Source organism: Myiozetetes cayanensis, unplaced genomic scaffold (genome assembly GCF_022539395.1).
Source record: "Myiozetetes cayanensis isolate MyiCay16 unplaced genomic scaffold, myiCay2020 scf14, whole genome shotgun sequence".
In the NCBI taxonomy this organism is placed as follows: Eukaryota; Metazoa; Chordata; class Aves; order Passeriformes; family Tyrannidae; genus Myiozetetes; species Myiozetetes cayanensis.
In genome coordinates this window covers 7,125,417-7,141,169 of record NW_026087048.1, presented here as the reverse complement: position 1 = coordinate 7,141,169, position 15,753 = coordinate 7,125,417, and the positions used below count along the sequence as shown (strand labels likewise).

General features: G+C 38.6%; 1 protein-coding gene across 7 annotated transcripts in view; it reads right to left on the bottom strand.

Moving 5' to 3' along the window:
* Positions 1 to 234: 234 nt before the first annotated feature.
* ZNF280D (zinc finger protein 280D) overlaps positions 235 to 15,753 on the bottom strand; it is a 48,982-nt gene continuing 33,463 nt past the window's right edge. For 6 of the 7 annotated variants that reach the window (XM_050309888.1, XM_050309886.1, XM_050309887.1 and 3 more), the window contains one exon: positions 235 to 6,046. In XM_050309888.1, the coding sequence (XP_050165845.1) occupies positions 5,410 to 6,046 (637 nt within the window). In that variant the 3' untranslated portion in view covers positions 235 to 5,409. Of the gene's footprint in view, positions 6,047 to 15,111; positions 15,210 to 15,753 lie in introns of all 7 variants that reach the window. The other variant, XR_007628161.1, reaches the window with a different exon arrangement.

The window sequence follows — 15,753 nt, the reverse complement described above, 5'->3', positions numbered from 1 at the left end:
TGTTGGTACATCATGACAGGATCAGAATGAGTAAGTCACAGGTGACTTTCCTTTAGTCAAAAGGATTCTTAATTACACTATTAATGAGCAAAACATATGAAAGTTACATTTTCGAGGCTACCACATGGTCAGTCTGAGACAACTTCACAAAGAAAGAAACCACGATATGCTGTCCCATACACCAAGATTTTTGGAGAAAACAGCTCTTTAGAATTAAATGCCTAACACTGAGAATTTAGTGAACCAAAATAAGAAATGCAGTTTATTTACATTAGATTTGTACGGAATAATTTACAAATGTTGCTTAAAAATCACTTAGAAATGGAGACTTGGTTGCTGACAAGTTACCATTGCTGAACATGGATTTCATCTTATTTGGCATTGTTACAGCCCACACATGTAATCTGAGCATTCAGTTTTCTTAATATGAAGATAAATTTGCCCAAACTTAAATGCAGATATACACATAAAATCACAGTTATCCTTGTGGTTGTCAGAAGAACTTCAGTCACTCTGACATAATGGCTTGAACAGTAAAGAAAACCTCAACAAACCCGGCATGTTTTTACATCAATAAACGCATCAGCTTTATAGCACCTTGCAGGCACAACAAATACATTCATCCCCCTCAAATGAAGAGTGTTTCACAGGTAAACGTTTTCAACTTTTTGTTTTGTTTTGTTTTTTTGTTTTTTTTTTTTTTTTTTTTTTTTTTTGTAATTTCAGGTGCAAAAAAGGAAGCATCAACTTCACAAGGTTAATTTGGGTCAAAGAAATGACAGAACACAAAATTTTAATTACTTGTCTTAGAGCTAGAACAGTGATCCAAAACTCAAAGGAACACAGCAAACAACTTTTGTATAATGTCTGTAAACTAATATGAAATATCAGTCATCATACCTTCCCTTTCAGCACTGAATTAATGGGGAAAAATTAGAGTCAAAATTATGCATAAAAATACAATATTCAAAAGAGACAACACATTGGGCTTCATCGAACAACTATGAACTGTCCTTCTGAACTACATTAAAACTGGAGCAAATGTTCTATTAAAAGCAAAGTAATCATGAAACATACTTACCAATTTTTTTATTTTATTAGGGGTGTAATAAGCACACATCAAAAAAATACAGGATGCAACTAGACAAAATAAGTTCACAAGCCTGAAAAATCAACACTAATGAAAACAAAGAGAACAACGAGGTATAAAACTTCCCCTACATCAACATTTCTAAGGAGTCTGCAGCAAAATTGCTGTGACAGCCTATGGCCACAATCTTTGGCGGAGTAGTAGTATATCCTACAACATAAAAAAAATAACTGCTTTCTACATGGCAGCATATAAATTACAAAGCTTAATGCCTGCAGAAAAGCTTTAAGATCTTTTATTTAAGGTTTTGCAGAATGTGTTAGTCAAGATTCTTTACCCTGACCTTCAGTTTCTGACTCCTTCAAGCAGTAAAGCAGCATGGAAAGGAGATTTAACACATTGCCCAGCGTTCTTCTTTCTCTGCCCCAGGAAGAGAAAAGTGAACATAGTTTTGTTATAAAAACTCATTTAAAATACATGGAATTCACTATGTGCTACAACTGGATTTTTTTTCTGGGTTTACTCATCCACTCTGTTTAAGAAAATCTGAACCACAGGTCAGCCAAAGTTTCTCTCTCAAACTGTACTGCAGGAAGATCCAAGTGACTGAACACTCACTGACCAAGAGCTAATAATGACAGCAGTTTTCCATTAAATCTCAATAATGCAGACAGCACACACATGGCACATGACTTCCTTAAAAATAAACAAATATAAACAATCTGCAATGATTATTCAAGAAAATATGATAAAACCCCTGAGATGAGGGGAAAGGTTGATTCTGCTATGGACACCAAGAATTAACTTAACTGACTGTTTTTTGGTAAGGCAAGGAAAACTGGAGTAAAACTGGTTTTTTAAGTCAAGAAAGAGACATGGCACAGAACTACTGATGCCTGGGTGGAAAAACAACTTTTAAATGACTCAGAAACAACAAACTGAATCATGTGCACTATGTTCAATTAACTACAAATGCTTTCAGTGTAAATTGATCCCCCAAAGTGGCTTCAGCCAAAAGTATCAATTCAGCTTATCTCTGGGAAACCTCCCAAATAACATGAGAGAAATTCATCTTTACACTTATGAAGTCTCCTACAGTGTCTAGTCAGCAAATCATAGAATCAGATGGGTTGGAAAGGACCTCTGAGATCATCAAGTCCAACCTTTGATCCACTACCACAGTTACTGGACCATGGCACTCAGTGCCACATCCAGTCTCTTCTTAAACACCTCCAGGGACAGAGAATTCACCACCTCCCGGGACAGCCCATTCCAGTGCCTGATTACCCTCTCTGTAATGAATTTCTTCTAATATGCAACCTAAACCTGCTCTGGCAGAGCTTGAGAATGTGCCCTCTTGTCTTACCGATAACTGCCTGGGAAAAGAGACCGACCCTCTCCTGGCTACAACCTCCTCTCAGGTAGTTGTAGAGAGTGATGAGGTCTCCCTTGCGCCTCCTCTTCTCCAGGCTAAACAACCCCAGCTCCCTCAGCTTCTCCTCACAGGACTTGTGCTCCAGTCCCTTCACCAGCCTGGTTGCTCTTCTCTGGACCTGCTCCAGCACCTCAATGTCCTTCCTGAGCTGAGGGGCCCAGAACCGGACACAGCACTCCAGGTGTGGCCTCACCAATGCTGAGTACAGGGGAAGGATCACTGCCCTGCTCCTGCTGCCACGTCGTTCCTGAGCCAGGTCAGGATGCCATTGACCTTCTTGGCCACCTGGGCACACTGGCTCATGTTCAGCCTCTTGTCAATCCAAACTCCAAGGTCCCTTTCTGCCTGGCTGGCAGAAATCTTCATATAGCATAAACAGTCAGAAATGTTAGTTTTTCTCCTTCACAATAATACCACGCCAGTGTTCTCATGATATACTTTCCCTGCTTTATTAAAGCTGATGCACTTGCAGGAACCATCTAGTTCTCTTTCACCTCCTCCTTCACAAGGACCAGTAGACATTTGAGTGGTTTGTACCTACCATTACCTTTAGCACAAGCATTCTCAAGGTTTGAAACCAACAATGACTTACATACTACGTAACTGAGATGGTATGGATGTACTTCCCCCAAATATGCAGACCTGAGTTTTATTTTCCAACTTTTCTCAGCAGCATGAGGCCAAATCCTTCCCAAGTCTTACTATTAAAATGGTAAATGTTTTAAAAATGTAATTGCATAATAGAAGATGAATGTGAGGAATTTACAAGCAAGTACTGTACAACTAGTTCCAGTCGAACTCAATCGTTTCCAAAACGCAAATGAGAGCATTATTCAAAATAGATAATTTGAATGGAAGATCATCAATCAGATTCAAAACACTACAGAGATTTCCCTGGGTTTAAGCAGAGATGCTTTGGTAACAAACACATCCAGGTCTGTAGCTGATCAAGTGTTTTAAACTGTATAAAATAAAGCACCACAATGACTAATCTTCCATGTGTAAAAGCATGAAGACATCAGACTGCTTCATCTAACTATTACTTAATAACTTCAGCAAGATCTTTAAAGAACAAAAGAACAATGCAACTTATTGCTCTCAGTCATTTCCCCTATCTTGGTATTTGAAGTTCCTGAAGCGGCAGATCTTGAAAAGCTGTGACTTTGTAAACTGTTCCACTCCTCATTAGTCTTCTACACCTGCATGGATGAAAATTAAGATGCAATTCAAAATTTAAATCATAGGACTCCTTAGAGTTTGAGGCAACTTTGAGATGTTGAGACTGATCTTCTTTAAAGGCTCCAACAATGAGCTGGATGGTCTCTAAATGTTAATTTAGCAGCAGAGCCCAATTAACTCAGGAGGACACAGTGGACTTCAGCTGCAAGCAGATGGGCCTGAAAATATCGAGGTAGTCTGTAAAGGTTAACACATCATACCACAATACACAGGTACAAAAATATGTTTATGCAAAGGCACTTGCTCATTTAATTCTATATAAACAAAACAAGAACCAACAAAAAACCCCCAACCAAACATATGCCTCAAATTCACAATATTGAAGTTACATATTTTTTGGGGAACTGCCACTAAACCTTTATTAAAAACAGGAGGAGAACTATGGTCAAAGTTTCAAGCTGAGCATAAAATTATGCACAAAGACAAATTTTTGTTGCAAATATTTACTCGAAAAGTAATAATTTACAGCAGTGCTTTAACAGTTGTCCAAAACATTTAGCATCCATAGAAACAAAACTGTAAGTCAAAAGCACATTCTGAATGTTTCCAATGGAGCAACGAAATCCTAAGAGCAAGCTACCGTTAATCAGATGCATTCCTATACCTGCTGCTAACTAGAAGACAAAAAAAAATAATATCCAAAACCAAAGGAAAAAAAAAAAATCTCAAAAAAATCAAAACCAGCAGCCATCTTTCTGTACATAACTTAGACTACAAAAAGTCCTGAAATTGAACTGTACAATTCTACCTTCTATGCCCTTGTGTCCTATCTGTAAATTAGTCAGTAGCAGCTGTAAAATGGTGGAACACACACCAGGGGGTGTTTCCAGTTTGGGGGTTTCCTTATTTTTGCTTAATACCATTTTTACATTAAAACCATACTTTGGTGTGACTTACAGACCATTCCTATGTGTCTATGGCTAAGAATCATAAAACCAATGATAAAAGCCTAACAGCTACAGTACTTCCAGCATTATGTTCTACTTTATACAACTATGTTCGGTATTTCTGCACAGCCTGCACAGTGAAAACCCCACAAATATATATTTTTATTGTAATAATTCCACTTTCACTGAAAGTTTATTAAGGTAAGCTTACAGCCTGGCAGGATTATACCTGTACAGATGTGCACAGATTCATATAATTCCGTTTACATGCTTTTACAGACAGGAATGTGACACCAAGTCCCAATGTTTATGTTTACCCAAATTATCAGCAGACCAACAGCCCTGATTACAAGTGTGCTCCACTTCAGCATCAGAAGTCAGTTCATACTCAATTCTACTGTTCAATGGTATTCACACTGAAGGATTTAAAAAAATACTTTCTGGGCGAACAAATCACCTTATCCTGGGCCAGTTAACTATAAAAAAATTAGAATTTATACCTCTTTTCAAATATCAATCTAATAATATATCACATCCAAGAGACAGGAAGGTATACTCGAACATGTTACCTTCTGTAAGTTCAGTTAATTCACACATACACATACATGCTATCTCCATATGCAAAACTTCCCTTTGGTGTCTCTCTCGCCTCCCTCTCCCCCCTCCCCCCTTTTTTTAATATTTAGCATCCATAAGCACACTCATCAGGAATGGTCCATGGTGTTCCTACCACCGTTTGTAACAATAAAGACACAATTTCATCTTGCTTCATTTTCATCTGTCTGGTTTGCAGCTGTCTCCATTCTGTTGGGATTGCTTTCCTTAGAAACCTCATCTGTCTGTTCCGTGAGCTGTCCCGCTTTCTTTGACGAAGGTGTGACATTACCTTTCTGAAGGATCTCAGTAGCTTCATGCTCTAGTACTTCTGATGGAGTCAAAGGCTCCAAATGAATACTGCCCTGTTCACTGATGTCAGAACTGACAGACTCAGGTTCATCTCTCTTCCTGAAGAACTGCTCAAAACTCACATCCTCCCCCAGGGTCAGCTTCAGGTCCCTCACGTTCATCGCTGACAGGGTACTTTCATCCAAGCTCCGCACTTCAGTCTGCTCATCCAGGAGAACATCACCTGAACTTTGGCACCTTTTCAACTCACTTCCATCATGAATACCTTTTTGTTTCTCATCTAACTGTTTGTTATTGTCATCTGAAGCACAACATGCTCTTTTCTCATGCAAAGACTTCTTTGAGCTGTTGGCAGGGAGTTCAAAACTAGGAACATCTTCTGTATTTGACAGTGATGCGTCTTCTTCATTCTTTTCAGCAGATGCAACTGTTTTAGTTGGATTTCTACTGCATTTTATTGTTTCATCTGAAGAGTCATGCTCTTGTTTGCTGAAAAAAAAAACCACAAAGTAAGTCACTTTTGCGACAAACAAAATAAAGCAGTACATGGTTGTACCCTGCAAAGCGACAAAAGAGTGGTATTGAGGATTTCCAATTTGGCTGTGAGATATCCTTCAGTGGTGAAATCATACTGCTCACTGAGGTAGTCATAAGAATACTTTCATCCTGTTACATTGATTTTTCACTCATAATAAATTAATCAAAAGATAGGCCAACCTCTTTACCAAATTACAGCCTATACTTGCTACTTTAGTCAAACAGAAATGTTTGGGGTTTTTTCCATTTAGTGGACCAGCTAAAGAGTATATGACATTCTTGAATATACAAACAATTAATCTAAAATCTTCTCTCTCAAACTTCTAGAAAAAAAGTGGAAAAAATGTATTATTTGAGGGAAAACTAAAGACTAAGATCTAGCACAAAAGCCAATGCACAGAAGCACCCATCAGCTGGGGCTGACATCTGGTCATGCCATAACTGTTCCTAATTACCTCATCTGCTCCAGAGAAACACCTCAGCCATACAGAGCCCTATAAATACTAGGTAAATATTGAGAATTGTTGTGATATGAAAATCCAGTCAAATCCTTATGAAACAGTGCATACACACATGACCTTTAGCTACTGTTGTTCAACAAGCAGCTTGAGGGCGACGTGTCATCACAGAGCAAATGGGCACAGTGTTGTGCTTTATGTGGGAAGCTTTGAACACAGAGATGCAAACAAAAAAGTTTTAAATAAAGGGATGACTAATGCCTCATTATCACACAAAGAGCAGTGTTCCACACTGCAAATCCAGATGGATCACATATATGTGTACACACACACACACACAAGATTCACACCAAGAAACTCCTCCAAGCACAAATCTGCCCTTAGCATATAAAACAAATAGATCACCATCTTCCTCACCTTCTAGTAACCAAAATCCCAGCTTCATCCAAACCCAGCCCTTTATTCTCACTTATTTTTAGCAAAACACAGAAAGGGACGGAGAAGTGGTGGGGAAGGGAAAAACATATATACACATTCATGTCTTGTGCAGAAGATACCTTCCTGTGAGTCATTTATACTAAGGAAATTCTACAGCAAGAAAGAAGAAACTACAAACAAGTAACATTTACACACCTTCACACAGAGTAGTTGCAAAGTGTGTGCAAACACCCCTTCCTTCAGTCTGTGGAAAGTATTTCTCCAGGTAACAAAACCTGTATTAGAGCTGCATTTACACTGTATATTTACATTAACAGTTCAGTGTGAAACAACACCACAGTTTTGAGACACATTCCTTGATTGTTCCCACATAACTAGTCTGATTTACCAACCAGTACCAGGGCCTGCAAATTATACCTCTTTCTGAGGAAAACGAACTGCAAGCTGTGATCCAACTGTGGATCCAGGAGTGCTCCAACTCCTGATGCAGCTGAGCCCTCAAGAGTCCAAACCAACAAGGGCCATTCCACACAGCTCTGAACACGTGCACAGCATGAGCCTTCTGTCCAGGGAACACCACTCTGGTCTAAAAGAACACCTCGGAACCACATTCCAGTGAAGATGCAGCATTCTCAGCTTTCATCTGAGCTCCAGGGTCTGCCCCTGGAGCACTAATTACCTGCCAATATCAACAGAACTGCCTCGGTTCAGCAGCACAGAACGGTGTTTGAGGACCGACAATCTCTGGTGCTAGAGCTACAATACTCCAGAGGTCTGTCCTAAACTCCATAGAGCAGTGTCAAACAATGCTTTAATCAGAAAACACTGAACAGATTTACATGTTAAAATTATTTTTGTCTACTTGAACACAAGGACAGGAGAAAGTAGTACAAAATATTCAATTAGAATTACAGTGGCTGTTTACTAATCCACAGTATAAAGACAGAGATACCTTCTAATACCGGAACCATTTAGTTTCAATTATTGAGCAATTTTTAAGTGAAAGGATGATTTCAAATTATTTGGCCCACACTGCATCTGAGTAGAATAAAAAGTGACAAAGCAGAAAACAGTTTGTCCATTTTTTTCTTTACAGGCACAATAAATTCCTATATAACAAATAACCACAACTGTGGTTTGACTAAGCTTTTAAAGGTTAAATTTGCACCAACAGTTGTGAAAGATCCCTAACTGGGATAATACATGTCAGGCTGTGGAATCTGGATTAATATGAAGTCTAAGTCTACCCACCATATGTGCCAAAAAATGTGTAAGATTTCAACTCTTTCTGAGTGACACAATTTCAGTGTAGAAAAAGCAAGTTGTGCTTAATATGATTTTTAAGCATTACACAGTGTTTTAGTCCTACAGATGTTACATTAAGTGTAAATATAGACTCTTAACAAAATGTTTGTCACAGAAGTAACTTTAGAGTCTCTATTAAAAAATTAACCAATGAAATAAACTTTTAAACTCTCAACAACATGAAGAAGTTCTTTTTTCCTTCTATTTTTAGAACCCAAACACACACGACCATGCTAAGAAACAACCTTCCAGCTTGAAATGACCACCCTCTGCCTCCTCCTTCAGAACCTGCCTCTGCTCCCACCCCTCTCCTCTGCCCTGGCTGACCTGCTTCCCCCTGGGAACTACCAGCACAGTAGGATTTCTTGTCTTATCTCTTTGAATTTTAAATGCTGTGGTTTTAAACAACCTGTTTCATCAATTTGTATTTTTGGTTCTTCAGTGCCCGAGGGGTCTGCCCTTTGACAGACTTGTCCTCCTGCCATGAATTTCAACAAACAGCCAAAATGTCAGCACCGGCTGCAGCAAAATAACAGACACCCAAAATAACGGCACCTTGGACAACCCCCCCAGGTCCAGCGTGGCTCAGAGCACACTGACAGACCAGCAGCTCACTGCTCAGGAAGGTCTGGGTTCAGGTGCCCTGTCAGCTCAGCCAGCAAACTTCAAAGGAGCTTTTCCTCTCCGTGCTCTCTGTTTTTCCCAAGTGAAGAGCTCTAGTGTGTGGATTGTTTTTTTATTTTTTTCAGGAGAGGATGTTGCACTCTTCTGTTTTTTAAATGAAAGCCAATACTATAGAACACGGTTTTGTGGGGAGGAAAAAATGCGAATCTGAAAGACAATATGGGATAAAAAAAAAAACTAGGAGAAAAGGCACCTGAAGTGGCAATGGAATCTGTAGAAAAAGTGTTACTCTGTATGTCTGAGAATCTTTCCTAACACTTCTGAATGAAAATGAACAGTCTTCTCATTTCTACAAAACCATTGTTCCTGTTAAAGAACCTCACCAACCTCTTTGCATTTTGGAAAGCTGTCAGAGTTACAAGGGAAGTCTTTACTAGGTCTGAGGACTTCTCCCTCTCTCTTACCATCTGGGATTTCTGTAACACAACTGCCCTTTCTGAAGGGCAGTGGGAAGACAACTCCTTACCAAAAAAACCAAAGAAAATCTATAAAATCAGAATCCAAAGATGGTATTTTTTAAAAAGTATAAGAATATGTACCATGAGATCTTTTAGCTTTCTGACAGGCAGAAAGCAGGGAAAAATTTGTATACACACCTAGAAAAAAAAACAACTCAGGCCACAGGAGGCATTTCCAAAGATCTTCCTCTTTGAAGTAAAAATTAAAAAAAGCCTAAAAAAATCACAGTTCAGAGTCAATATTAACCCAGATCTCAGGGTTACATTTTGTTGATTTCCAGGTTCCCTGAATATGAAGACACGTAAGGAGAGCAAATGGTTCCTTCCTTGGAGTCTGGCAAGGAACTCAACCAGAACGGACTGCCTGTAAATGGCCATCTTTGGTGTGGTAGATGCTCCAAGAGAGCCCCCAGCACTGGCACATCTTTCTGCAGGAAAACACACAAAGCTGGATTGTTGCACTGGGCACGTCCTCTGAACACCATGACCCAGCACTACCGGTACAGTCAGAAAACAACTGTCTTGATCTTCCCACTTGTTACAAAGTTCAGCCTTTGTCAGACTGGGTGTGGAGAGAAGAAAAGACATCACCTCCAACTTAGCTTCTTTCTGTCTAATGCAGATTTCAGCCTTTAACCTAGTGGATAATGAATTAAGATGCAGTGTTTTAAAATACTGTATGGATGAAATAAAGGATGGAGAGGCTTACAGTTAGAAAGCAATTTGGTAATCTGAACCCAATTTTTGAAGTTAATATTCATTCTGAGCTTAAATGCACTTTGTTTGAGAATTCTAAAATTTTTTTAGTGTGTGTACAGAAATTATAAGATAAACTTGTAACCTACTCCAGTTATCTTGCCTCATAAAAACCAGGAAGCAACAGCCTTCAGATGGTGAGCAGTGCTTTTATTCCAATGCTCACTGCAGTTCTACCTGAGGAATGATCTGCTCACCATAAAAGCCTTTAAAACCATGACTGAAGCATTTGAGATCTGAAATGCAAAATTAGGTGCATAAAGTCACCAGACAAAATTGCATTCCACAGTACAAGCTCAGTCTTCTTTTATTTGTCTGCCATAACCCCAACACCCAAACCACAGCTCAGTTTACTTTGGGACAGCTGTAGAACACCTCACCTGACCTCCAATACTATTTGGAGGAGACACTTCCCACAAAATACCTTTACAGGCCCGGTACCTACAGTAGATGAGCTATAAATTATTTAAATTTATTGACTTTTAAACCCACATTAATTAAACAGCTTATCACAACATCACTAAAATTGATTTTCTCTGTTTCTCTAAGAAAATGTTATCGCAGAGATAGCAAGTGTGTCTCCTACAAAACCTTGTTAAGTCATCAGTTCTAATAAAATCTAACCTTTCAAAGGTTTCTTATATAAAAAAAGAAAAACTAAACAAACCCCTCAAAATTGCTTATGCCTGTATCTTCTTTGTTGATGCTGCATTAAAGGCACATGTTATCTGCTGAAGTATGGTGCTGCCTTTGTTATGCTTAAATAATGTTATTAATCATAAATTAAATTATTCACCACCTCAGCGAGTCTTAATGGTTGTCTACAGGGTACAAAATACTTGACATAAAAAAAGAAGTTTTACCACTTAAATTTTATGAAAACTGTACACAATATCAACTACACCTATTTTCCTAAATCCAGGAAAGCAGTGCTAAACCCAGACCTTTTAAAGAATTTTAGCACAGAGTTTCAGCACACCATGAGCACCTTCTTACACTAATGTTCTAACAGCTAACCAACATCTTGAACTGCAGCATAGACAATCATTTATAACTATTTTAATTATTACATCTTAATTTGCAACAATAGATGGAAAAAATAGCTACAAAAAAAGGATTGTTTTAAAATAATATTTCTATGACAGCACTGTAACAACAGTAAGAAATTACCAGGGGAAATCAAATGAGAACACAGTTTTTGGGTCAGGGACTTTAAATACTCTGAAGTACTTAATCAGAGTAGCAACATCAGTAAAAGATGATGCAACCCCAAACCTTTAGCTTAGCTTCACTGCTTTAATGATTTCTAGGCAAGAATTTAAACATGCTGGAAACAGCATTTTCTCAAAAAACAGTCACTTGAAAGAGCAGGACAATTTGGACACAAATAGAATAGATATTGTATATTCAAGGATAAAACCTTGGATTCCCAATGTATATTCTTAACCTTAATTCTCTTTAGAGGTTTTAGAAAGCAGTTCCTTCTAATGTGTAGTTGGCAGAAGTTGCATGAATGGTCATTAAACCATAGATGTTCCCCACACTTTTATGACACAAGAAAATTTAAATCCCCAAGTTCTCAAACATCAACAAGGGCCATGTACTTTATTACATCTGTGAAGCTACATTGCTGCCAGAGAGAACATGACAAAAATAAAGCAAAGATTTTGACCATCTCCAGGAAGTCCAACAATTTTGAGCAATTCTGAAAGCACTCTAGAACTGTCCACAGATTCTTTATTCTACATAAAAATAAACTGCTAGTTAAGAACTATGAAAAAATGCCCTTTAATTGTCAATCCCTTTGAAAAAACAAGTTACCAAAATATAGCAGCTGAGCACAAAATTTCAGCTTGATTGAGATACTCAATGGAATGGATTAGCCATAAAACCAAAGAGACTCAGAATAAAAGGTAAGTTAATATAGACACCTTGAAGTCTAAAGTCAGTTTGATCTGAAACTACTTGATAAATGAGGAGTCACCTAGAAGTAATGTAAGAGATCTGGAGTCAGTGACAAAAACTAGACTCTAAAATGCAGTTCAGGTACAGACAGGATTATTCTCATTTCTGGAATTCAGTCTTATTGCTTGCTCTGTTATTAATATAATAAAATTGTACATATTTGCACACACACACGGAGCTCAAATCATGAGCAACTGTCTTCCAATCACTCTCCTGCTTTCTTACAACCAAAGGTTTGTTGGATAAGCAGCATAAACTCAACTGGAATCCTTTGCCAAACATTCCTTTTTTATCCACCCCTAACCAAAAGTAACCTTTTCTGGGATGACTGTAGCTTGAAGAATTTCTAGAAAACAACTTTTTGTTACTTAAGTGGCTCAAGGTGCCTTCCAGCCACTCAACTGAACCATATCCAGCACTATAAATATATGGAACGCTCATTGGTTTTGGGGTTTTTGGGGGTTGCTTTTTAAAAAAAAAAAAAAATCAATCCCATCTTTTAACAGAAATTCCCTATTTTGAAAGATGCAACTCTAAGTAGAGTTTATGATTCATGAAGCACAATTCTCCCCCAGGTATCTGACTGTATGAGCATTTCCTGGAAAGGTACACTTGAATGCATAGCTAGAGAGAAGAAAAAGCTGCTTCTGTGCTAAGGTGTTTTACACTGTTGACAACTGAAGGAGAAAGGAAAGATGGTGACATTAATGTTATTTAATGTTATTAATGTTATATACAGTTTCTCACCTGTAAAATGGGGTTAGCAATGAAGACAGGACACAATAACCTACTAGTATCATGAGCAGTGAAGTGTCACTGCCCACAAAGCTCACAGTTACGTTTAACAGAATAACAGAAACAAACATTTACTTTGTGGAAAAGGCTTCCCAGCTAAGGCATAATTGGCTAATCAAGCAGTGACTCTCAACATCCTAAAAATAACAGAAGAGAGACAGGTTAAGGTACAAATGAAGTCACAATTCTCTGACCCTAAGCTAAACTGGTTACCACCCCCACATTCATGCTCTGCCCCTGCAGATGTGGTCCAACATGTTGCATTATTCATGTAGCTCGTTGGGACCATAGGACAGGTTTAATACTCAGGCAGGTTTTACTTGTATGGTTTAGGAGTGGGTTTATGTTATGAGTTTTCCACATGAGCAACTTTTCCGAGATCCTCACACAAATGGGAACAGGATGCCACAATGCAAACTGATTCTACAGGAACTACTTCCACAGAACTGTCAAATCTGTATGTAGATTGCAAGTGTTTTAAATGTGAGTCTGAAACTTAAATTTCTGTAGCAAAGCTGCAAAAGAACCATAGGATAATGTTCCAAATGAGCATTCAAAAGACATTTAATTCACGTGACTCCAAATCCAAGTGTCTATCCAGAGTAATTTCTGGGAAATTTAGAGAATTTTTCTGAAAGCCACAGAAACCTGCAACCACATTCCATTTTTGTTGTTGCTGGAAACCTGAATGAAAGTGAAACACCACAGATTCAACTTCCTCTGAAATGCAACAGCACATTCACAATGAAAACACAAACCCACTATGCTTGTTTGAATGCTGCTGTGTCAAAACAGAAATAAGTCCTGCAAGAAAAACCTGTGGTAGGTAAGTGATGCTTGAAGCTGAACAGCAGCATTCAAGATGGAACATAGCTTCTGTCAGAAGGAAAAAAAGTAGCAAAAGGAATGAGGCTTCACAGTACTGAGTGAACGTGCAGATGCTCAATCACAAAATACGCATCAGAGACAATGGATGACAGGATCCTTGCCATTCTTAGCAAAACCACAGTGGCTGCAGAAGCTCACTATCACCAAAACTGTGACTGTTTGAGCACTAGAAGTGAAGAGCACAAAAATACTGGTAACAATGAATTAATCTCAGAAAACTTGATTATGTAGAAAATGCTGCAAATCACCAAAAATAATGGTTCATAACTAGGAGGTTATCATAGTGACTGATCTCAGAGCAAGAGTAGCTTTGTCTCTTAGGTTGCTTGGAGGCTAGTAAATGAGAGATCCAACCAAGACATGTCCACTGTAAGCAGGAGGTTGAGTTTGGAGGAACGTTAGATGTTCATCATGGCAAAAGGAAAGCTCATCACATATCCAGATAACCTGCTGATGGATCAACTTGCCATAGATAATCTAGAATTGAAGATGAAGTCATAAGCAGTGAAATCAAAAGCAGATGTCTCAGCAGCTTGAGTAGAGCATCCTTGAAGATGAGAGATGATACCAAAAGAACAAGGTGAGAATGAACTGGAACTGTAGCTGCTCCACCCTCAGAATCAAGGCTCAATAAATGTATCTGTTTCTATTACATGCTTTCTTCCTCCCACAGTATTTAGGAGCAAAAAGAAGCTACCAGAGAGCAAAGCAGCTAATAAATTCCTTTGGCCAAGATTTGGTTTATGTAGTTACATGCCACAGAAGTCATCCAAAGCGTATTTCGCCACTATACACCATAAAGTCACTAGCAGACAAATACCTGAATATTAAATAGACCAGGACTTGTATGTTTTAGTGAACACCCAAAAAGAATCACAAATCCCTTTAGTTTCAGAAGCTGGGATCAAGTTCAGAACAAAATGGGGTTTGATGTCAACCCATATACCTCACCATTTACACACTGCTCCAGCTTGGGATAATACTGATAGACTGGAGCAGGGAAGAAACACTGCAAAGGAGCAGCAAAGAAACACTGCACCATGTGAGTGAAACTCCTGGTAAGCCTCTCTTCAAAGAGGTACAGCCCCCAAAAAGCTGCCAGTCAGTGCTGCAAAGCAGAGAACATTATCACAGAAGAGCCTTTGCCAGACTACAACACTGGAAGAAAAGACCAGACCTATTGTCTATAAGATGCAAGAAGAGAACACCACAGCCTCAATGCATGAAGGAAAACGAAAAGGTCTGGTCAGATCCTTGTTTGCTTACATACCAAAATAATCCCAAGCTGGACAGGGTTCAATTTTCTGGTCCACAATGATGTATCAGTGAGCCAAGGCAGTATAGGATACCTGCTCACTTTCAAATCCCCTGCAACAAAAATGTCTTCTGTCAGTTCATTTAAAAATATGTTAATGGTTGCGCAAAGCAGAGTTGAGCATTAGAAGAGTACTGGCATAGTTATCAAGCCTTATTCCCTCCGCACAAGGTGGGTCACCAAATAAACAAGGTGATTTTAGGTAAAAATTTAAAAAGCAATTTCGGCTGGAACATCCCCAGCCAGATTATCTGTATTACTAATGGCAGGATTCTGGTCCAAAGAGAGCCTCAGTAACAGAGCTCATGGAACATGTCTGGTCATTAGCAATAAAGATGAGTTTTACAACACATACAGACCACCTGATATAATAAGAGACACCAAAAGATACCATTTGAGAGTTGCAAGAGAAGATCCAAAAGCGTTCAAGATTTTAACTGTCATTGTTTCCGACGATGAAGCGATTCTGAAGAGCCCCATAAACAAGTCATACCTCACTGAATTATAGGTCAAAGAATGGGAAGAAACACAGATCACTGAGAAACTACACAGTAAAAGTTATGAATCCTGTCTGTAAGTTCCTCTTCTTCCAAAGTA